This window comes from Lutra lutra, chromosome 16, assembly GCF_902655055.1.
Source record: "Lutra lutra chromosome 16, mLutLut1.2, whole genome shotgun sequence".
Classification (NCBI taxonomy): domain Eukaryota; kingdom Metazoa; phylum Chordata; class Mammalia; order Carnivora; family Mustelidae; genus Lutra; species Lutra lutra.
Genome location: NC_062293.1, coordinates 6,365,804 through 6,388,365, shown reverse-complemented (window position 1 = coordinate 6,388,365; position 22,562 = coordinate 6,365,804). Strand labels below are relative to the sequence as shown.

At 48.8% G+C, this 22,562-nt stretch overlaps 2 protein-coding genes across 3 annotated transcripts; one reads left to right on the top strand and one right to left on the bottom strand.

Moving 5' to 3' along the window:
- Positions 1–2,367: 2,367 nt before the first annotated feature.
- LOC125086657 (CMRF35-like molecule 5) lies at positions 2,368–8,195 on the top strand. 2 transcript variants are annotated; one of them, XM_047706005.1, is made up of 4 exons: positions 2,368–2,692; positions 4,103–4,351; positions 5,757–5,883; positions 7,811–8,195. In XM_047706005.1, the coding sequence occupies exons 1-4, from the start codon at positions 2,653–2,655 to the stop codon at positions 7,911–7,913; spliced, it is 519 nt and encodes a 172-aa protein (XP_047561961.1). In that variant the 5' UTR covers positions 2,368–2,652; the 3' UTR covers positions 7,914–8,195. The 2 variants fall into 2 exon arrangements, with proteins under 2 accessions (XP_047561961.1, XP_047561960.1); XM_047706004.1 differs by having other exon boundaries at positions 4,022–4,351.
- Positions 8,196–12,479: 4,284 nt separating this feature from the next.
- Positions 12,480–20,045, bottom strand: CD300E (CD300e molecule). The gene is made up of 4 exons (XM_047705985.1): positions 19,853–20,045; positions 17,043–17,390; positions 14,644–14,755; positions 12,480–13,816 (listed from the first exon to the last, which is right to left on the bottom strand). Exons 1-4 carry the CDS (start codon positions 19,890–19,892, stop codon positions 13,633–13,635), a joined length of 684 nt encoding a protein of 227 aa, XP_047561941.1. The 5' UTR covers positions 19,893–20,045; the 3' UTR covers positions 12,480–13,632.
- Between the last annotated feature and the right edge of the window lie 2,517 nt (positions 20,046–22,562).

Here is a 22,562-nt window from a genome sequence, read left to right as displayed (position 1 = left end):
ACTTCAGTTAAAAGGATGATTAAACATTGTTCCATAATGATTTGTGATCCTATTCAAACATTCAAACAATTTTGATATTTTGTGACATACTTCCCAAAATCAAATTCTAAATAAAGTCTTTTTTTTTTATTTCTTTTCAGCGTAACAGTATTCATTGTTTTTGCACTACACCCAGTGCTCCATGCAATCCGTGCCCTCTCTAATACCCACCACCTGGCTCCCCCAACCTCCCACCCCCCGCCCCTTCAAACCCCTCAGATTGTTTTTCAGAGTCCATAGTCTCTCATGGTTCACCTCCCCTTCCAATTTCCCTCAACTCCCTCGAAAGAACCAAGATGCCCTTCAATGGACGAATGGATAAGGAAGATGTGGTCCATATACACGATAGAGTATGATGCCTCCATCAGAAAGGATGAATACCCAACTTTTGTAGCAACATGGACGGGACTGGAAGAGACTATGCTGAGTAAAATAAAGTCTTTTGACCACAGTCTGGGTGTTCCAAAGAGCCCGTGGAACATTTCAGAGATTTTGTGACATTAGACTAATGAGTCTTATTTGGTACCTTACCCTCTATGGGAAGCGTTGCCGAAGAAGTGATATAAATTTATGTAGATAAAGTATTAAAATACTTGTCCTAAAAGTTATATGAAACTCTTAGAAATCTGATGTCTTGGTGTGATATTATCTCAAAATTGAGGAGAGTTGGGGGTTAGGTGGTGGGTATTAAGGAGGGCACGTATTGCATGGAGCACTGGGTGTGGTGCATAAACAATGAATCTTGGAACACTGAAAAAAATAAGAAATAAAGAAATAAATGTTGTGTGTCACAGAAATAACCAGGTTTCCTTGTTGGCTGCACTGGAAGAACTCTAAGCAGATCTCCAACCTTGGCCATTTCTAAGTCTTTCCTCATTTACAGACAGTTACACTTACACTCAGATGTCTCGATAAATGTGCAGATGTGCTTCCTTTTCCATGAGATTCATGGAAGAAACTCTGAGAACAAGTTTCTGATAACCTTAGGACCGTAAATCTGAACTAAGTGAAAATATCCAGAAGTAGTACAAAAACTGGATTCAAGCAGAATAAGAATTAATAACACAACTCTGAACAACTTGAGAATAATTATACTCTTTATGACTTTTTGTTTGAAACTTTGTTACTTTTTTAATGCTTTGTTTTTGCAGATGTAAGGAAACTTGGTCTCCTAAACTGACTTAGAGCAATTTGATAAGATATACCTTTGTGAACAAATGGAAACATTTTCCTTTGCTCTTCAGCTGAACCCTCCAAATTTCTGGAACTGTCAGTGAGTATTCTTTAATTTTCATGGCAATCTTTTTATTTGCCTCAGTTCAATAAATCTGTATAGTCTCGTGACAGGACACATTAGAAGTATAGAAGTCTGCTCTCTACTGCCTGCCTTTAGAACTCAGAACCTGGCTTAACATTTCCTCCCATTATTATTCATGGTATTCTTTTTGTTTCCATAGAAACGCCTCTTACTTAACACCTGATGACTTACTCCATAGGCCTGCTGTTGTGAATCCAGCGGCATCACTGTCTTCTGAAATGAGTCTGCCTAAACCGACCTGTTGTCAGGACTAATACACTGGTTCGATGAGAAAAAACATCCTACCGGCGCAACTTTTAATGTGTGAAACTTCAGAGAGGTTTAAATTTAAATTTAATCTGAGCAGCTCATCTATCTGGCAGAGGAAACGAAACATTTGCCTACCAAAGATTTACTTGTTTTCGTCTTCCTGTGAATTTATTTCCTTCCTTTTGAAGTCCCAAACCCCGACCCTCTTCTCTTAATTCAGGATGACATTCAAACTCATTGTGCCTGACAATCATATTTCTGTGCATTCCCCATACATATGCTATTAACTTGTTTTTCTCCTATTAATTTGTCTCATTTCAAGTTGATTCTTAGTCCAGCTAGAAGGACCTTGAAGGGGACAGGAACTCTTAATCCCCTTCCCTCCCTGCACCTGGCCCACTATACCTTCTCTTACTTCTGCTGGTAAGCCTTTGGCTGCTACATCTCCAAGAACCCCTTCCCAGCAAGGCGTTTTGAGGGTGGCGGGTGCCAGGAAGGAGACCCCCATGGGCTTTGTCTTAGGAAGGTTAGTCTGTAGGGTCAGGTGGAGAGGGATGTGCTGGACCCTAAACTGACTTTAAGAATAAGGATGACAAGAAATTACATTTTGAGCACCTTGGAGTAGCTAACATAGTAGACAGCTCTACAAAGACACCAGGAGCCAATAGAAGTCCAGACCTGGGCTAGGCTAGGGGTGGCAGGAAGTAGGTGTGCACAGACTGGAGGTGGTGCTAGACACTGGGGCAGGGGCTCTCCTGAGAAGGTCACCATGGACAGACTCCAGGGGCTGCTGAGCAAGGGGCCAGACCAAGGAGAGGGTACACCTCATCACGTCAACAATACTGTCCAAAGACTGGCACTGCCTTTCTCCTAATAAGGAAATTAGGAAGTAACTGAAGAAAAAAAATTAAGGGAAATAGATGACAGAAACTAAAAAGGATTAATTTAGAGAGAATAAAGGCAAGTGGCCTCTGAGCTCAGTTCCAGTTCCCGGAGGCCCGTGGACATCAGCTGAGCTCCAGGGAGACAACCCAGGCAGGCAGGACATGTGGCCACTCCCAGTTCTGTTCCTTCTCATCATCCAAGGTGAGTGGAACTGGAGCTTCAGGGGGGAGCACCTGCATGGCTGGGGCAGGACACAGTCAGGGTCCATCCCAGGGTAAATGGCAAGCAGGGCCTTTCACTCATCTGGACACTCAATCTTTTAAAAAAAATTTTTTTTTTAATTTTGTTATCTGACAGGTACTAAGTTGGTGTTGGGAGAAATAATAAAGTAAACAACTTAAACAGCATCTGTTTTCTAGGACAGTGCTCGTCAGCCTTTTCAGATAGAGACAGACAGGTGATGGATAGATACGTGGTAGATGATAGAGGGCGCATACACGCAAACATATGCGCACATACACGTAAATGCATGAATTCCTGACCAGCTTTGAAGGAGCACAGGGACTCAGTTTCCAGTTGAAATCCACCCACTCAAAATGGGGTTCAGGTATCTGGATCATTTAAAAGCCTGCGCAACTGACCTTGAGTTATTCCTAGAGCCTGGATCTTCTCTACTGAAGAGCTCAGATACAGGGAGGAGGACAGGCAGCAAAACCAGGGTGACAGGCTCTCTGAAGACTTGCTCAGTCCCACACATCAGGCTGCCCGAGTCTTGCTCTGGATGAGCCAAAGACCGGACCACCATCCAGTGTCGTAAGCGCAACAACGGAGACAGGGGCAAATGCTCTGATGGCACCAGGAGCCACCCAGTTGGCTGCAGAATTGTAGACCCCATAAAAGAGACAATGTTTGAGCCAAGCCTTGAAGGATGAATATAAGGGGTTGATTGCCTTCAAGCAGAGAAGAGAGAATATTTCAGGCAGAGGGAACCGCTTGTGCAAAACTATGGAGACTCAGAAGAGCAAGGTGTGAGGTAAAATAACAAGCAATCATGTGTGCGCGCGTGGTGGTTGTGTGTGTGAATGTGTGAGTGTGTCTGCTTAGTCCAATGCCATGTGTCCATTCAAAGGGTGAGGTGAGGGTTTTTAGTTGTTTAGGGGTTAGAGTGTCAGCGGGCGCGTGGGGAGGGACCCTCTGTCTCAGCATCTCTGGGATTCGGAAGTACACCTCGGGCTGCTGTGTGGGCGCTGCACTGCTGGGGAGAGGTGTTGGCAGAAGACGTAAGAGGGGTCGATGGTCAGTAGGTATCAGTTGAGCAGAGGCCCCTGCATTGGCCAAAGGGGACATCTGAGAGAGGGGACAGGAAAAGTTATACTGCAGGGGATAAAGGAACAAGTTGGGATATGGTGATTAGACAGAGAGCAGAGGCTCCTGGCCCATCTTCAGGGCAGCGCCAGATGCCCCAGAAGCATCCGGACGAGCCCAGGGCTCAAAAGAAGATGAGACAAATGTCGGGTATCTGTCTTCTAGGCTACTTCTCCAAATGCCAGGACGGGGTGGTGAGAGGCACAGCAACGGGCACACTGACCACACACTGTGTGTATGGCCCAGGATGGGAATCCTACAACAAGTGGTGGTGCCGTGGAGAAAACTGGATGTCCTGCAAGATCCTTGTAAAAACCACCGGGTCAGAGCAACTGGTGAAGAAGGGCAGAGCCTCCATCCAGGACAATCCCAGCCGACACACATTCACCATGACTTTGGAGGATCTCCGGTACGACGATGCAGGCACCTACTGGTGTGGGATTGAGAGAATCGGTTCAGACCTGGGGTTCAAATTTCCTGTGATTATTGACCCAGGTATGCATTACCCCACTCTGATCTGGGCCCTGGTACTCCCCAACAAATATTCCAGGACTGTCCCTCTGTCTTCTCTATGGATGGAGGAGAGTCTCTTAACATGCCCAAGAATACACGTGTGTGTGTGTTTGTGCAACTGTGTGCATGTGCAAGCAAGTATGGGGGGGCACCAAGATTCTGGGAAAGACTGGAAGAAAGAGCGAGCCCCACATCTCTGCATGTCTTCACCTGCTCTCCCCAGAGGCAGCAGAGAAGCAGAGACTCGGCTAAGCCAGATTTGTCCAGGGAAGGCAGCTCCTCTTTCCCTAGTCACAGCACACCTTGCAGCCCCAGACTGAGTGGGGCCTTGTCAGGTGCGCAGGGAGAAGTGGGTGCTAGAAAGCTGTGATCCTGATGGTCTCAGCTGCAGGACAAGAGACCCTCTCCCTGCCCACTCCTTCTCCCTCTCCCTCCTCTGGCAACAGAAGCACAAAGGAGCAAGAGACTCTGAACCCATTTCTGGGAGAAGGAAAGGCAGACTCCAGCAGAGTGCAGAGGCCCCCTCTCTGGCTGCCTCTGAGCCTTGGAGGGGACTCTGGGCTCCCCCACAGCTGCCTCAGAGGCACTAGGGCCTCCCTGGAGAAAAGCCTCGAAAGGGTGTCCAGCTGGAGCCCCCCTCCACACAGCCCCACTTCTGGACCCCTCAGTCTTGTCCCCAACATACAGACACACAGACTAAATGGGAAATACATCTGCTACTCATTAGTCTCCTCACACTTAGCATATGCAAATCTGGTGTGTGCATGTGGGCAGTGGACAGCTACGCTGATGTAGAATGTTCCAGAGATTAACTGAAAAAGACCACAAAGGTGGGTGGATGTGTACGGGAGTGCAGGAGGAGCTGGGGCCAGAGACGGGGAGTCTGGATCCTCCAAACAGACAAGCCTTTGCTGGCAGGCCTGGTGCAGGAAGAAAGGCCCAGAGAGGTGGGCAGGACTGAGGGGACAACGGGGGCTCCAGTCCCTGGACAGCTGCAGGAGATGGGGGACCCTGGGCCAGTTAGCTCATGGGTCACAGTGCTTCGGGCAAAGCTGAGACTCAGAGAAGAGCTGATTGAAAGCTCCAGGGGTGGGAATGTGGCTCTGACATGCTCAGCAATGCCAAACAGGACACAGAGATTGAGCTGAATGTAATTGCTGCAGAGCTCCCCACCCCCACACACCTCCCACGGTGGTGAACTGGTGTTTCCCTGCAAATGACGTAATTGCAGGTTTCAGGTGAGAAACCAAAAAGATGTAAGAGCAGACCAATGTGCCTGAGCCATGTCCCTAAGATGGAAGCTTCTCCACCCTGGGGGTGGGGAGTGGAGAAGGCCATGGGAGCCACCTGCGTTCTCTCACAACCTTGCTCTGCTCTGTGTGTTTAGAACCGGATCCAACAGATTCTCCCAAGCCTGTGCCAAGCACCACACCAGCCAGTTGGGACTCCTCACCTCCGTTTACCCAGGGCACCAACAGCAGCCAGCCCGTGACTCTGATAAACCCCATCAGCAGGTGAGCAGGGCATTAAAGGATGGGGCTTTCCACGGCTGCCCTGTGACCGCTCCCCTCGGGACAATCTACCAGGGAACCCCCCCCCTTGGCCCACCAATGTTTCCTGGGAGGGGAGAATCAGCAAGGTCTGCACTGACCCCCATCCTTTATACCTCTGAGCACTTAAAGAACTCCCCACACTCCATGAGGAAACTAACAAAGTGCTTCAGCTGGGCTGTAGGAGAGAAGGCTCTGGTCTCCTTCTGATCTGCCTCCCAACCCACAAGAACCTCAAAGTGAGGTAGTTGGTTCCAGCCTCGAGTATGCCAGAGGGAAATGCTCTGTATTCTTTTCCTGTGGCTTCTAGAACAAATCACCACCAACCTGGTGGCTTAAGACAAATAGTTTTATGACCTTATGGTTCTGGAGATCCGAGGTCTGTAATGAGTCTCCCTGGGCTAAAGTCAAGGTGTTGGCAGGGCTGGTTCCTTCTGGAGGCTCTAAGGGTGTAGCCCTTCCTTGTCTTTTCCAGCATCTAGAGACCCATCACCCCCTGGCTTGGGGTCCCTCCCATCCTCATAGCCAGCAGTGGTGGTCAAGTCCTCCTCACACCACCTTACTGGGACACTGGCTCTCCCCTGTCCTTATACTTATAAACATGCTGGTGATGACGTAAGGCCCACCCGGTAACCCAGGATAATCTCCCCATCTCAAGGTCAGCTGGTTGGCAATCAACTCCATCTGCATCATGAAATTCCCCCTTGCTAGGCTATGTAACTTAACACATTCACAGATCTGGGGGTTAGGACATCTCTGAGGGGTGGTGTTATTCTGCCTACAGCTGGACACAGGCGGGCACCTGTTCCATGGATCCAGCCCTGCCCTCCCCAAGTGCTAGGGAAATGCTGGGAAGGAGGGGGAAGCTGGGATTCCTGCTTTCTCACATTCCCAACATGGCTGAGAGGCTGGGCCATCAACCTGAAACGCCCACTCAAAGAAGCGTCCAAAGACAGCCAATTAGCTCTTTCATCAGCGGGCAAACACACTGTCTCAGTTTCACCCCATCAGAGACCAGGGATGCATTCCCTCCCTGGGTCCTGCCTCCCAGAAACACCCTCCACCAGCTCCTTTCCAGCTCCAGTCCAAGTTCTTTTCCTTCTCCAGGACCCTATTCCTTGGAACCTGGCCCCTGTAGACATTTTGTTCAGTCAATCCTCTGAATGAGGAAAGCACTTGGCTCATGCTTGATGATGAGCTCTGTCCTGCTGGTGACTGTTGAAGACCAGTTGTTCTGTTGAGTGGGGAGTAGAGGATGTAGGACTTTTCAGAGACCAAGGAACATGGGAGGAAGCCTGCAATGTGGAGAGACGGGATAGCATCCCCACAGGGAGTGCGAAAAGAGTACAGTGTCTTAAAAGACATTTTGAGGAAGGGCAAAGCAATGCTTTTGCCCCTCTCTCCAGAAAACCACCTGTGAAATCCACATGATTCATCATGCTCAAGGCAGGACGAAGGACAGAGCAAGGCTGGCCTGCAGGGGGTCCTTGCCCTGCTTGTGGAGGAAGACTTGAGGTCAAGGATGAGGGGTCCAGACTCTTGGATACTAAGAGGGACCAACAGGGGGACACATGTAAGCAAGGCCCATCATCCATCTAGAACCCCGTCCACTATCCAGGATGTATGAGCGTACATCCCATACATGCTACCATGGGGGGGGGGGGGCAAAGCTGGGAGAGACACCTCCCAGGAGAACTTTGAAGGTAAATACCCAAGTTGGACAGGGATGGGGATCCTTCTTGCTTCAAAGAGGTAATATTAGATCAGAGATGGAAATTTGGGAAACTTAGGCAGTGTGGCAGCTCCAAGACAGATCTGATTCCCGTTAGGTGGGGACTCCTCTCATCCTGACCTCAGGCATAAGCTCTGGCTGCCTCCCTGCTCCGCACAGGTCGGGGAAGATGGCCTCCTCTGTAGCAGCCAAGAAGCCTCCTGTGTGGACCCTCCTGCTGCCTCTTTGCCTTGTGACCCTGGAGGGGCTCTGCCAAAGATGATGGACCATTGCAGCATGCAGGACTCTGGCCAATGATGGGTTTTAAAATTCCCAACCAACCAGTCACTATAAAAACCAGAATTAAACCAAAAAGCTTGAGGGGGTTGCACGTAGCCGGAGACCCCTGAAGACCAGGTGAGCAGAGTCCTGCCGATCCCACCTGCTGCCCCTTCGGTGCCTCCTGGAGTTAGAGTCGCCCGAACATCAGATGGAAGAGGGGTTGGACCATCTCCGACCCACATCCCATCTGTTTGCTCCATACCTTTGCTATTAAATCTATGGCTTTTCCTGGGCTCCTTTGAGATTATTTCACTGGGACGCTATTTCAGTCTTTTATATGTGAGAACAAGAACCCGTCCATACTAGAGGGTCCGAAGTGAATCTAAATCCAACACTAGAGTCACAATGTGTCCAGCAACTAGGAGGTGGGAGAAGGGAAGAAGGGAGAGACCTGAATGATGCCTTTTTTTTTTTAGATTTTATTTATTTATTTGAGAGAGAGAGAGAGAGAGAGAGTGAGAGAGCATAAGAGGGGACATCAGAGGGAGAAGCAGACTCCTCATGGAGCTGGGAGCCTGATATGGGACTCGATCCCAGGACCCCGGGATCATGACCTGAGCTGAAGGCAGTTGCTTAACCAACTGAGCCACCCAGGCATCCCTGGATGATGCCTTTTAATCCCCTCAAAGAGTTCCCAATGAGGGCTCCCCTCCTATAGATGGGAAATTTCACTGATGGCCAGGAGTGAACAAAGAAAAGTATAAGAACTTGGGTTTGGAAGTCATTTTCTGTGTTCGTGTTTCTTTCTTTCTTTTTTTTTTTTTTTTCTTAACTAGGGAGAGAGAGAGAGAGAGAGCATGCAAGCTGGAGGGGGAAGGACAGAAGGAGGGTGAGAATCCCAAGCAGACTCCATGCCCAGTGTGGAGCCTGACGCAGGTCCCAATCTCATGACTTTGAGACTGTGACCTGAACTGAAATGAGGTGTCCAATGCTTAACTGTCTGAGCCACCCAGGTGCCCCTGTTTTCTGTATTTTCAAAAAGAAAATCATGGCATATATATACCTCGCATATTGAAAGCCTTCACAAGCTAGGTGTGCAGTGAATGAGCCTTTTTTAAGCAGCAATACTTGGTTTACTGTCATTGCAGTCAAGATCTTAATAGGGATGTGGATATATGACTATAAATCAGTCAAAACTAAATGAAGTTACCCTTTTTTTCCTGTGTAAGTAATAAGTGTTTTGTGGGGAGGGACTTTGAAACAATGTAAATATCCACATGTCCCTGTATCTATATCAGTGGCCTCCAAGGACAGGGGACTCACCCGGTGGTCACAAGAACAGCTCATTTCTGTCCCTCCCTTTGTCCCTTAGCCTCTCTGGTCCTTTAGGTGCAGGGCTCCAGGGACAGTCTGGACGTCTCCATCCAGATGGGGCAAATGAGGGTTCAGATCTGTCCGCTTCATGCCTGTGATGCCGTCCATCCCCAGTCAGCTCAGACCACCATCACCCCCTCCTGGGTTTCACCTGAACTTTGCCCTGCCCACCCTCCCCTCCCCAGCAGAGCAAGGGCAAGACAGAATGTTGGTCCCTTCCTGTTTAACTTCCTCCCACTCACATCAAAAAATAACACAAGTCTTTTCTTCTTTTAATTTTCAAAGGTATACATATTTTTTCTCAACAAAGGTTTTGTTCTTTGGTTGTTGCTGGTGTTTTTTTTTTTTCTCCTGTCTTCCACTTAATATTTTTCCTGGGCTCTGGCTACTCTTTTTTGTGTCCATATTTTTTGAACCAATTTTGGGGAGCTATATCTCTTTTTTGAGCTCCTTGTCAGTGAGGTCGTTGTCTGTAATTTCTCTGAGAACAAGCGGAGTCCTGGAGCATTTCCTTTTTTTTTTTTTTTTAATTTCAGCATAACAGAATTCATTGTTTTTGCACCACACCCAGTGCTCCATGCAATCTGTGCCCTCCCTAATACCCACCGCCTGGGTCCCCCAACCTCCCACCCACCGCCGCTTCAAAACCCTCAGGTTGTTTTTCAGAGTCCATAGTCTCTCATGGTTCATCTCCCCCTCCAATTTCCCTCAACTCCCTTCTCCTTTCCTTCTCCCCATGTCCTCCATGTTATTTGTTATGCTCCGCACATAAGTGAAACCATATGATAATTGACTCTCTCTGAAGCAAATTTTTGCTGGCACTCTGTTCCTCTCCTTGAGCCCCTTCGAAAAGGTGCTGGTTTGTTTTTGTCTGGAGCTTTCCTTTGAAGGAGGTCAGGGCATCTCTGAAGCTGGTGTGTCGGGTTGGGGGTGGGGTGTTCTGCCGCAGTGGGCGTCTTCTGGGGGGAACACCTCCTCCACAAGCCAACACCTGCAGCCACACGGTTCTGCGTCGCCTGTCAGGAAAGGGCGAGACCTCAGGGCCTGTGTCTTACCATGTGAGAGCTCCTGGCCGCCGTCCCCTTTGCAGGGCTGAGTCCCAGAGGGGCTCTTTGCAGCAGCCAGCAGCCTCCCTACAGCCCTCCGTGCCCACGGCAGAGGCAGCACCTTCCTCTTTACCGTCTTGCCCGACCCTAGAATGGACAGAGCCAAATGGTCCCGTGATCCATACTTAGATTTTCCTTGTGTCATAAAACAGCGATCACTTTGTCATGTCACAGATTCCGCAGTCAGGAATTCAAACGGGTTGAGAGGGGACAGCCTGTCTCTGCTCCATCATGTCTGGGGCCTCAACTGGGATGACATAATGCTGGCGGGGTGACTCACATGGCTGGGTGCCACTGTCATCCAGAAGCTTCTTTGCCCGTGTGTCTGGAACAGGAGCCAGGGTGACCCAACACGGAGCCCCGTCCTGACTGTGGACCCGAGACCCTACAGGAGACCCTACCTCTCCATGTGGCCGCCAGGTTCTGAGTGGGACAGTCCCCAGAGCCAGCATTTCTAGAGACTGAGCAAGGAGCTACGGGATTCCTCCTGACCTGGCCTCGGATGTCACACAGGGTCACTGTCCCCAGGCTCCATCCGGGCCTTCCGACGGGGACGAACATTGCTTCTTGGAGGGTGAAAACTATGCTACTCTTTTCATGTACAAAACATAGATGATCGATTGGTAGATGGATCGATTGATGGACAGATCAGTAGAACATGGACATATACAGCATATCTTTAGTACTAAAATGTCATAGCTTGGGGGGGCATTTCTAGGAAGAGAAAATGAGTAAACAGGCTCCTTAGAAGATAATCATGGGGAAAAGTTGGGGCAGCGCTGCTCTGGGCTTCTGTCTTGCAGCAGCCACAGCCCATCCAGGCGCAAGGGGTGGGGACATACCCCCAACTCTTAATAAAAGGAGTGTCAAGAGATTTGCAGCCCCATGTTGGAACTGCCACATGGAAGAATTTTTTTTTTTTTAAGATTTATTTATTTGAGAGAAAGAGAACCCTCAAGGGCAGAGCAGAGGGACAGAGCAGCAGAGAGGGAGTGATAGGAGAAGGAGACTCCCCAGTGAGTGGGGGGTCCCATGTGGGTCTCTAGCCCAGGACCCTGAGATCATGACCTGAGCCAAAACCATGAGTCAGATGCCCAACCGACTATGCCCCCCACCCAGATGCCTCTGGAAGAATATTAATCTAGTGTCTTCATGTCACATTAAAAAACGAGGAGCCCAGAAGGGCTCAGGCTCCCGGCCCCAGTCGTAAGGCCTGGGAACAGACTTGGATCTGCACCGGAACCAGCCTGGGGCTCGTCCACACGGCATCCCTGCGAGCCCATCTGTGTACTTGAAAGGTCAGTTCCCAAGCCTGCTGGGCTCCATATGGCCCCAGGTGTAAACACTAGGCAGACGTGACGACCGTCCTGCCATTTCTCTGCTGTACTCACAGGTCACAGACTACACCCATCAATCGCATGAACTTGTGAATGTGTTTTTTTTGGGGTCACAATATTATTTTTTAAATAGAGTTTGTTGCCTACACAAAAACACAAAAAATTTCACTTCTGGTTTCTCTTTTAAAAAGCAGAAATGGGGCACCTGGGTGGCTCAGTGGGTTAAGCTGCTGCCTTCGGCTCAGGTCATGATCCCAGGTCCTGGGTTCAGGCCCCACATCGGGCTTTCTGCTCAGCAGGGAGCCTGCTTCCTCCTCTCTCTCTGCCTGCCTCTCTGCCTACTTGTGATTTCTCTCTGTCAAATAAATAAATAAAATCTTTTAAAAATAAATAAATAAATAAATAAAAAATAAAAAGCAGAAATACCGGAGAACAGCGGGTCCTGCGTGGCCACCAGAGTGTTTAAGATCTTCCAGCGGCTCCCTAAGGCTTCCAGAACACTATTAAAGCTCACACACTAGAAAGAAATAAAATTGTCCCTTTGTGCAGATAACATAATTATGTAGAAAATCCTAAGGATTTCACACACACACACAAAAATACCAACTGCTAGAATTAAAAAATGAGTTTAATGAGCTACAGGAAAAAAGATCAATACAGACGCACATACACATATACACACACAAACATACACACATACATGTACACACACACACACACACACACACACACACAGAGTCCTATTTCTATACTAGCAACGAGCCTGTAGAAACTGAATTGAAACACACGGTGCTAGTCACAGCTGCTGGACAAGAAAAAGAAACACGGGCTGTAAATCTAACAGAATATATGCAGCACCCATGTACTGAAATTTACAAAACTCTGGTGACCGAAGACAAGGACTATTTAAACAAATTGCGAGAGGTACCACATTTTCAACACAGGAGAGATGTCAGTTCTCCCAATATCGATCTGTAAGTTTAACACGATTCCTATCAAAATCCCAGCAAGATTGTCTTGGTAGAGAAAGACAAGCTTACTCTAACATTTACACGGAAAGGTGATGAAACTAGAGTACTTAAAAATGAGTTTGAGAAAGAATAAAGTACATCACAAGCTTCTCTCTTGTCCAGCGTTGTGTTTCCTACATCGCCTTGTGTGTGTTTTATCATATGGTCCATATGTGCCTCCTTGGCTGAATTTCTCCTTTGGTGGAGTCCTGGACCAGTGCCAGCTCTCCTGGAAGGTGTCACGAGGGGTCCTCCCCTAACAGAAGCCACGCCAGAGCTCGGGTTGCGAGCATGGCCTCCCTGCCTGTAAATGCAGCACTGAGGAGCTCGAGTGTTTTCTGGAAACTGGCATCACTGGCTTTGCGTGGTGGAGACGAGAGGGCTGGTCTAGATGCGAGGAGCTGAGTGGAGCTGGGGACGCGTGCTCGTGACAGACTGTGTTCCTCCCTGCACACTTTCCGAAGGGGGCCGTTGACAAGCACTCAAAACCACCTGAGTCCTTCCCAGGACTGATGTGCCCCCATGGTGGCTGTGGCAACCTGCCATCCCAGGGAGCCTCCTGGCTGCAGGAAGGAGGTGGTTATTGCCCTGGGGGAACACTGAACCCGGAAGCTTTTGTGGCAAGAAATTCTTGCCCTTGGGAGGTGGGCATGAGGGCAAGGAGCTAGGGGTTCGGGGTGGAGAACGGAGGATCCCCCGAGCATGAGCCCAGGAGACTCGTCCTTCCTGCACCTGAGGACTCAGAGCAAATGTCCTCTGAGAACCAGGATTCTCCCTCAAGACACAGGACCCATACTCCCAAGAAGACCTGGGTCCCTCCAGGATCCAGGCACAGCAGCTCCCCCTTCCCTGGAGTCTGGAGTCTGAACGTCTCTCTTGTCCAGGCCAAGGAGCTACGTTCCTGGACAGGGCCTTCCTGGGAATGGTGGACTACATTGTGGATTATCTTCCTTCGGCTTAATTCCTCCACAGCCCCTCGGAGGCCTGTTCACCCAGAGGACAGCGCCGATCAATGTCAGGAACAGGGGAAGCTTCAGGAAGACCAGGAGCAGGAAGTGGACACTGCTGAGCAAGGACCTGTGGGGGGGACATAGGGACAGGAAATGACTGCCTCCTCGGGGGGAGGCCCAGGACCCTTCTCTCCCAGCCTGTTCCTGTGTCCTGACCCTAGAGCCCTCATAACTCAGGATCAAACTTGGAAAAGATGTGCCTGGGCAGCCCCTCTCTGGGGCCCCTCCCCTCCCCTGACTGTGCACTACTCCTGGGAATTCTGTTAAGGAGAGGTGATGGGGCAAAGAGAAGAGGCGCCCGGCACTGCCTGCTTTCCAGAAGCTTCCTCTCTGTCCCTTTCTCTCACATTTGTCCTTAACAACCTACTTCTTGAAAACTACCCCCACCCTCACTTTAAAGCCCTGACCCTTATCCTTGGCCCTACACAGGGCCTGAGAGCAACATGGTAGCCCTTTCTGGGTATCTTTGGAAGGGGGAAAGTAGCCTGGAGCCAGCTCATCTCTCTCCAAACCCCCACAAGAAGCTCCTGGATCTCTGGTTCAGCAAAGACCTTTGGACGTAAGCCCGAGTTAGGGCTCTAGAACCAGAAGCCAGAGTCCAGAACCAGGGGGGGAAGGAGAAGGGGAGGGGTGGACATGGGAGGAGCCGCATGTCCATGTGAGCCAGACTCCTGCTCCCCTGCAGCTGCTGCATGGGAGAGAACGTTCCCCAAACAAGTGATACTTTCCACATGAAATCCCCACACAGCCACTGAGAATGTAAACATTGTGACCCAAACTGAAGCAAACCCAGCAGAGAGGTAAAAAGCTCATGGTGTGCTGCCAGCCCCCACGCAGGATCCCATAAGGCTGCTGAACCTCATTTTCTGTGGTCTCTAGGCTGGGGGCCCTTACCCTGAGCAGCAGGTCAACGGCTCCTCCATGCTGAGGTTCTGGTTGGTGTTCAACCCCGGAAAGGCAGCAGGTACAGCTTGACATGTGGTCCTCCCTGTGGTTTTACTTGGTGCTGGAGACAAATCACACATCAGGGGCCACTCTATCCCCAGCCATCCACTACGTGCCCGTTTGAACCCAACGTTATGCACGATGGCCCACTGGAAGAAGGGAATTGAGAGATGCTCCAAAGCTAGCATCAGGCCACTTCCAGGATGGTGTGAGCTGCTCAGGGACCAAATGAGACTTTTCTAGAACTGGTCAAATGAGACACCTCTAGTAAGTGTCGTATCTTTCTTTCCATCCCAAGTCTGACTCTGCCTAGGGAGAGAGCAGGGGCAAGCCTGGAGAAAATGGCCCTGCCTGTGGCCCAGGAGCCTCAGAGAGACTGTAGGAGGGGGCTCACAGCACCTTCAGATAGAAACTAAGGCCACTTTAACTCCCTGCTAGGGAGGAGCTAAGTCTCAGGTGTCCAGGCTATTGGTGTGACCAGTGTCTCTGCCCCAACCTCATGACTGCCCAAAAAAAGCAAGCCTCCCAGAGTCTTGGCCCTCCCAGTGCTCCCAGGACAGGCTCCGTTTCATTCAACTACAGCCCTTGACATCTTGGCCACTGGGGATTCACTGACATATGAGGCACCATCCCTGCCCTCACACAGGGCAGAGGCATCTAAGTCGATGGGCTCAAATCAATAAAGAGAGGCAGAGGCTGCAGAGGGGCAGCCCGCCATCAGATACAGCGAGAGCACAGAAGGCTCGGACCTCAGGGGCCATCCAGGCAAGCAGAAAGGAGAGAAACGAGGAATGGTGACACCTAGAGGAGGCCACGGGGATTACGAGATATTTTTAGAACAGGAGAGAACCCAGAGTGTGGTTCTGGGCTGAGGGGAAGAGAAAGTGTGGAAAATTGATGGAGGAAGATACAGATGAGCAAGGAGGGAATTTGACTCGAGGAGACAGGGAGGCAAGGAGATCCAGGGTGAGGAGCCAGCCTCAAGATGATTGTTCTCGAACAAGGTGAGGGAAACCGCCCTCAACCTAGAAGGGAAAGGGGGAAGAAAGAGTTAGGCATCACAGAAGTTTGTAGGGGGAGAAGAAAAGAAACTGAGAGAGTTCACGTCTGATATTCCATGTGCCCTTGGTAAGATAGAAGAATGGGAGAGTCATATTAGAGACCATGAACTTATATGGACACCCATCATCACCGGCTGTGACTTCTCCAGCGCTACTGCAGCAAATAGATTTTAGGTGGGAGATCGATTTGCCCTAGATTGCCTAGGATCTTACCCAGTTTTAGCACTCAAATCCCCACATCCCAAGAAATTTCTCAGTCCTAGGCAAACCCCAATGGTTGCTCACCCTAATTTTAAGATGGATCCAGGGATGACGGTTTCGAGAGGCAGGTAGGGAAATGGTGCATGACAAGTGAAGAAAATGTAGTCCTCCTTGAGAGTCGGGCCTGGCTTAGGAAGGAAGTGAGATCAGGGCAGGGGAGGGGCAGGCAGTAAGTGGGGAGAGAATGGAGAGAGAAATCCAAGGGCTGGAAACATATGTGAGATTGCGAGTAAGGCCAGCGGGGGTGAGGGTGTGGGAAGGCTGATGCACAGAAAGTTGTCTGAAAGTACAGCGTCTGCAGGTAGGGTTCTGGACATGGACCAGTTTGGGGTGACAGCAAGATGTGCAATGTTGCCATGGAGTGGCTGGAGAGTGGAAATGCAGGTCACTGCAGTTGAGAAGGTCCTGGAAGCTGAGACAAGTTACTTGTTTAAAACTCCCAAGACAATGACAGGGATTAGGGGTGTCGGAGAGTAACCTAGAAGCCAATGGAAAGTCATGCCAAGGAGAAGTAGAGCATGCGTGTGGCCATGTGACACAAATGTTAAAGGAGCAGATAGGATAGTGATAGGTTGTGGTGGGGGACTGGGAGAATTTGAACATAGCTTCACTACCCTATAGCACATGGAAGTAGGAAAAAGAGCAGCTTCCACTCAAGAAGCATATTTTTTGAAATGAGAGGAGTGAGGCCAATTTCAGGACAGTATAGTTGAGAGAATATTGTATGAGTAAGCTGAAGATATATGTATGAAGAATTTGTTTCCTTTGGTACAGGTTTCCAAAGGGCATGGTGGAGATAGTCTTGGTGCAGCATGGAGGGGCCTCCCGCAGTGGAGTGAGGTCCTGGCCCTCTGAAAATGAGGGTACCTTCAGCTACACACCCCCACCCATGCCAAGGCTAAAAAGACAGCTGCCTCTCACCCTGCCTTCATCATAGGCTTTTGCCAACACTACTGGGATGAGGACTAGACAAGACCCAGAGACAAGACCCATAAGCTCTGCTGGTGGAGTGAGAGGATCTCTTACCTGTGGAAACAAACACGTTAACGTGGAATGAAGGGTCATATGACCACACATCCAGGAGCCATACTGTCTGAATTCTACACCAGTAGGATCCAGCATCGTCTGCAGTGAGGTTCTCCATGGTCACTATAAAGGTGAGATGATCAGCGTGGTCTCTGATGGACACACGCCCACTCCTCTCTTCTTTCTCTTCTCCCTTGGTCTCCACAATCTTCTCACATGTTGCATCATACTGTCCTCGGCACCAGTATTTGCTATACCTCTGGTATACCTCCTCATACCGACACTGCACGCACAGAGAGCCACCCAAGGTGCCCGTCACAGAGCTGGGGCCTGTCAGGGACAAAGAGCCTGGAAGACACAAGCCACATCCCAGGACTCCATCTCAAAGGCCCCCTACAGCAGCTGTCTGCCTGAAGCCCAAGGGGAAAGTTGCCAGGAAGGTGTAGATGGTTCTGGGCTCAGGGATGTGGGCCTGGAGGGACATCTAAGTTTAAAACCTAACCCAGAGAGTCTGGAAACTAGGGCCAGCAAGAGAGGTAGGGATCTGTGCCCTGTGAGCCTAGAAACACTGAGTAACCACACAAGGATCCTGCCCCTTGGGGACAGGGAGAATGAGAACAAAGCTGGAGAGGGAGCAGCATGAGCTGGCTGTCCTGCCCTGTCTTAGCCTTTGCAGGCATGAGATTCAGTGAGGTATAAAAACACTCCCTTTGCAGTGAGCCTCTGCATTCAGGTTTTCTGCAACTCAAACTCGTTCTGTAGGAGCACAGCTTCTTGTTTACTCCACTCTAGAGGTGTTCTCAAGAGAGGAAAAGAAACCCCTGGCCTTCCTCCAGTCTCGAAGGAGGAGCGACACACTGCTAGGAAGGGCTGGGTCCCAAGGAGACTCTCACAGGCTCCTTGACATGAGTTTAGGGCATGAACTGACCAGCCCTAACCCCATCACTGTACCCAGGACCTTACCATCTTTCTTTACCACCTTTCCCCCTTCCTTTCTTAAGCTAGCCATACAGCCCTCCATAAATGTAAAGTGGTCACATTTTTCCAATGTTTGTAACCCCAGGTGTTTGTAATCCCAAAGGGTATGGTGGGTAGGAGAATGCTGGAACAGAGAGTGGGGAGCTAAGCCAGGAGCTGGGATGGGAAAGAACAAAAAAAAAAAAAAAAGAACCAAAATTTCAGTCTCAACAAGTGACTCCAAAGCTTTTATCAGGAGCCAGGAGGAAGTCTAGCTGTAAATGGACAGGAAGCTGAACCTGTGGCCTCGGAGAGATCAGCCAGTCCACGTGAAGGGGTGGGAAGAAGTTTCCGTCTCTAGTTTACCTGAACCCAAGCAAGGGCATTTAGGCAATTTTATCAGAGTTAAGCAAGCAGATGTGAGGAAGCCGTGATATGCTGGTAAACCAGCTCTGGGCAGGGAGCAAGGCGGGGTGCAGGAGAGTCAAGGAGAAGCCATGGTTCATAGCATTTCCCAGTTTCTGTGGTGTAAACACTCTCAGTATGACAAATTTCATGCTAACAATATGCTGTCACTGGTTGTAAGGTTGGGAAAATAAGTCTGTGATCAGCTCTTGTAAATGGGTGCAAGCCGGCTCCAGCCACTGCTGCTGTGGTGCCCATTTCCTTAATTACAGTGATTCAGAAAAAGTCCATCATCAAGAGGAAGAAGAAGAGGAGGAGGAGGAGGAGGAGGAGAGGGAGGGGGAGAAGGAGGGGGAGGCAGAGGAGGAAGGGGGGGAAGGGAGAGAAGAAAAAGAAGGGAAAAAAAGAAAATAACCATTATTATTTTCATCCTCATTTAAGACATTTTGAGCGTCTCCCATCTGTAAAGAGATATATCTCTTAAATGTCTTTCTGAGTCTAAGATCTCAGTTATGAGGGCCCCAGGGGACCTTGAAGACCATCCCAACCACTCTCCTGTGTTACTGAGAAGAAAATTATGTTTTAGCCAGTGTCCCCCAACTGGTCTTCTTTCTTTAAACGTCTGCCTTTCCCACCCACTATTCTGGGACAGTCCATCATTATGTTGGGCAGGTTCTATGTCTTACCCAACATAAAAATTATTCTACAAACATGAAGAATACCACCTAATTTTTACCCTGAACTTACTTTCCACAGAAAATGGGCTCTCATGCATGTTGAATGTCTTTTTTTTAAAGACTATCTTCTCCAAAACGATTGTATTTACCTAACTGCAAAACACCTTGTTCTAGCAGGGGTTTAAGATGCATGCTGAGGGTAACTCTTTGGTCCCTTCTTTAATTCCTGCTAAGAAACATTTCCAACCCCTTTAAACTAAGTTCTGACACATTCTGAACTATTGCTAATGCCTGAACTTTCCATGATCTTTAAAGAGATCGACACTTTCACATAAGCTATTCTCTCTTTCCACTCAGCAAACTCATTCATCCTTCAAGACCAAAGTCCAGTGAAGCCTCGATAAGGACTTGCACTGGATCAAGAGCAGTGTTTGGGGCCCCTGTTGTGCAGCTCCACACCACATGAATAAATTTCTACAGAAAGTTCTATGCTGTATCACAGTGACTTGACGCCCTCTTTCAACCATGAGTCCCTGAGTGCAGAAGTTGCTGTCCTGACACACAGCTGGTCCTGGCACACAGATGGTGCTCAATAAGCATATGCAAATCTGTAGATGAATGCTTCAGTGGATAGAAGAATGTACAGATGGATGAATGGATGTGTCCTCCCTGCTTTTGCTGAGACTTCTCTGGCTTGATCCCAGGACAGACATTCTACCCACTGTTCCACCCCCTCCAATAACAAGTGCCCAAAACCCCAGCCCCACTCACCTGAGAGGCAGAGAAGGAGCAGAACTGGGGACAGCCACATGGTCCTGTCTCTGGCTGGTGTCCCCAGCAAATCCAGGTCCCCGCTGTAATCCAGGTGTTTGCAACAGAGCCTGCGGTGTCCACTTTCTACTTGCTCAAGTTTCCTATGTGTTTCTGTCTCTCACCTTCTTCCTTTTTCATCTCCTAGATACTTCCTAGTTTGAAGCCCTACTTAGGAAAAGGGGAAGAGCGTCAAGAGATCAGAGAATGGACTACGAACAAGAGAAATCTGCTGGGTTTTCCTGGCAATACAAAGTTTGGATCATACCCTGAGTCTTCATGAAAGTCAGTCCCAAAATATGAAACCTCCAACAGAGGAGAGCCTTTGTCCCCATCTCTCATTCTTCTTCCTGTCCAAGGCTACTTGCTCGACCTAACCAGCTGTCCCTTCTCTCTGACTACATACTTTTGGGTTATAAAACACCCCACTTAAATATCTGGGGTGAGGACTCCCCATGAATCTCTCAACCACTATCTCCATGTGGTTGATCTCATACCTCTTCCTCTAACGTAGTCTCTCTTCTGGGCTCTGGACCCAACTTTTTGACTACTTGTGGGGAAGCTCCACCTGCTTGTACACCCTTAATCTATTTCAGTATAAAGGTGTTGGTGAAGGGCATAGATCCCGGAGTCATGCAGGTTTAAATCCCACCTCCACCATGTACTAACCATGTGCCCTTGGGCATGTTGCTACATCACTCTCATCCCTAGCTTCTTCATCTATAAAATAGAGTCATAGTAACCATCCTCACCTCATAGAAATAAAGGAGTGAACAAACATAAAGCACTTGTCACTGTGCCTGGAACATAGTAACTGCTCAGTAAACGTTAACTCTTTAGAATAGTCCTGGATCAGGACTAGCTTCTCATCTGGTCTGTCAAACAGCTATACACTCCCTCCAATTCAACTTAAACATCAGAAACATATTCTTCTCGAAGATACAGGTATTGGCTTTGCCCAAGTTATTTAAGTTTACAACAAAGCTGTGAGGCAGGTACCATTATCCCCACTTTATAGATAGGAAGACAGAGGCACAGAGAGGTCCTGAAACCAGACATCATCAAATCAAGTCCATAAATCCTAGTCTAGTTTGTTAGCCATAGGGATTTGGGGAGAAAGCTGTCTGGTGTCAACCAATGCCCAGAGCCATTCTGCTTGGGGACAGCAGGAGGTTCATAGGGCTCTGGCCTGCCCACCTCCACCAGCAACTGTCAGAAGCACCTGGAACACATACATTTGGGAGAAGAGGCTTAACTCCTAGGAGAAAAGGCTCATCTTATCACTGTCTGTTCCACCACACCAGAGAGGAGGTAGAAGCTGGGGCAGTGCAAAGCTGAGCACAGACATTATTAGGGAAATGCAGCCATCAAGGAATGCAAATCAAAACCATGGTGAGACATTACTTTACACCCGCTAGGAAGACTACCATCAAGAAGTCAGATAGTAAGTCTTAACAAAGATGTCAAGAAGTCAGAGCGTCCATATATGCATTCATGGGAAGAAAAATGGTGCACCAGTTTGGAAAACAGTCTACAAATTCCTCAAAGGATTCCACATAGAGTTGCCATAAGACCCAGCAATTTCACTCCTAGGTGTACACCCAAGAGAAATGAAAACATATGTCCACACAAAAACAGGTACATAAAGGTTTTTAGTAACTTTATTCAGAATAGCCAAAAGGTAGAAACAACCCAATGTCCATCAGCAGATGAACAGATAAACAAAATGTGATCTAACCTCACAATGAACTATTACTCAGCAATTAACAGGAACGAGACCTGCTAGAAGGTGAACCTGAAAACATTACGCAAAGTGAAGGAAGTCAGTGACTGAAGACCTCATAGTATGTGATTCCATTCATTGCAAAGACGAGAACAAGGAAATCTATAGATACAGAAGTCATGTAGCTGTTGCTTAGGACTTGGTGAGATTCAGAAAGGGATGATAGCTAGAAAGCATGGGGTTTCCTTTTGAAGATGATGAAGATGCTCTAAGATCGGGTGTGGTGATGGCCGCACATATCTGTGAGTACACCAAACGCCACTGAATTGCATACATTACACGGGCAAGTTGCATGATATGTGAACTATATCTCAATAAAGCTTTTTTTTTTATTTTTTTTAAGATGAACACAGCAGGAGACCGGCTGGTGGGTGGGAAGGGAGAGGTAGGAATGGGAGACAGGTCTCAGAATGGTGTTTTCCTCTGCACCCCCACACCATTCCATGTCTTTATTCTTCATCCAGAGCCCAGCACATGGGCCCCGGGAAGACCAGGCTTTTCAGAGCACCAGCAGCAGGAAGCGAAAGGACCAGGGTACGGGAGATGGCACCACACGAAAGAGCTGCCTCCCAGAGACAGGTGTCTGGACCTCTCTCCCACCGTCAGCAATGAGCAACCCATACACAGGAGAAAAGTCAGAAAGCTCAGCTCCAAAATTAGAAGAGAAAGAATTAGACACCTGCCTATATAGGCACTGCTGAGCAAAGGAAGGATGAAGCAGTGACGAGGACAAGCTCGTCCATAATTTCTTCTTCTAACATTTCCTTTATTAAAAAAAAAAATCCACACACCTCTTGAAAGGCAGTCAAGATAGAGTTCTAGGAAATAAAATAATTAAATGACAAATGCATTTTGAAAACAGAGGAAAATTTGGTGGACCCTTCGTAA

What these genes read in the sequence shown, in the direction of transcription:
- CD300E (XM_047705985.1), bottom strand. Translation starts at nt 19,892, where the DNA reads ATGTGGCTGTCCCCAGTTCTGCTCCTTCTCTGCCTCTCAG. An exon ending in GCTCCTTCTCTGCCTCTCAG is followed by an intron (nt 17,391 to 19,852) that starts GTGAGTGGGGCT and finishes TGTGTCTTCCAG; the next exon opens with GCTCTTTGTCCCTGACAGGC. An exon ending in TAACGTGTTTGTTTCCACAG is followed by an intron (nt 14,756 to 17,042) that starts GTAAGAGATCCT and finishes ATTTGTCTCCAG; the next exon opens with CACCAAGTAAAACCACAGGG.
- LOC125086657 (XM_047706004.1), top strand. Translation starts at nt 2,653, where the DNA reads ATGTGGCCACTCCCAGTTCTGTTCCTTCTCATCATCCAAG. An exon ending in GTTCCTTCTCATCATCCAAG is followed by an intron (nt 2,693 to 4,021) that starts GTGAGTGGAACT and finishes TCTGTCTTCTAG; the next exon opens with GCTACTTCTCCAAATGCCAG. An exon ending in CTGATAAACCCCATCAGCAG is followed by an intron (nt 5,884 to 7,810) that starts GTGAGCAGGGCA and finishes TGCTCCGCACAG; the next exon opens with GTCGGGGAAGATGGCCTCCT.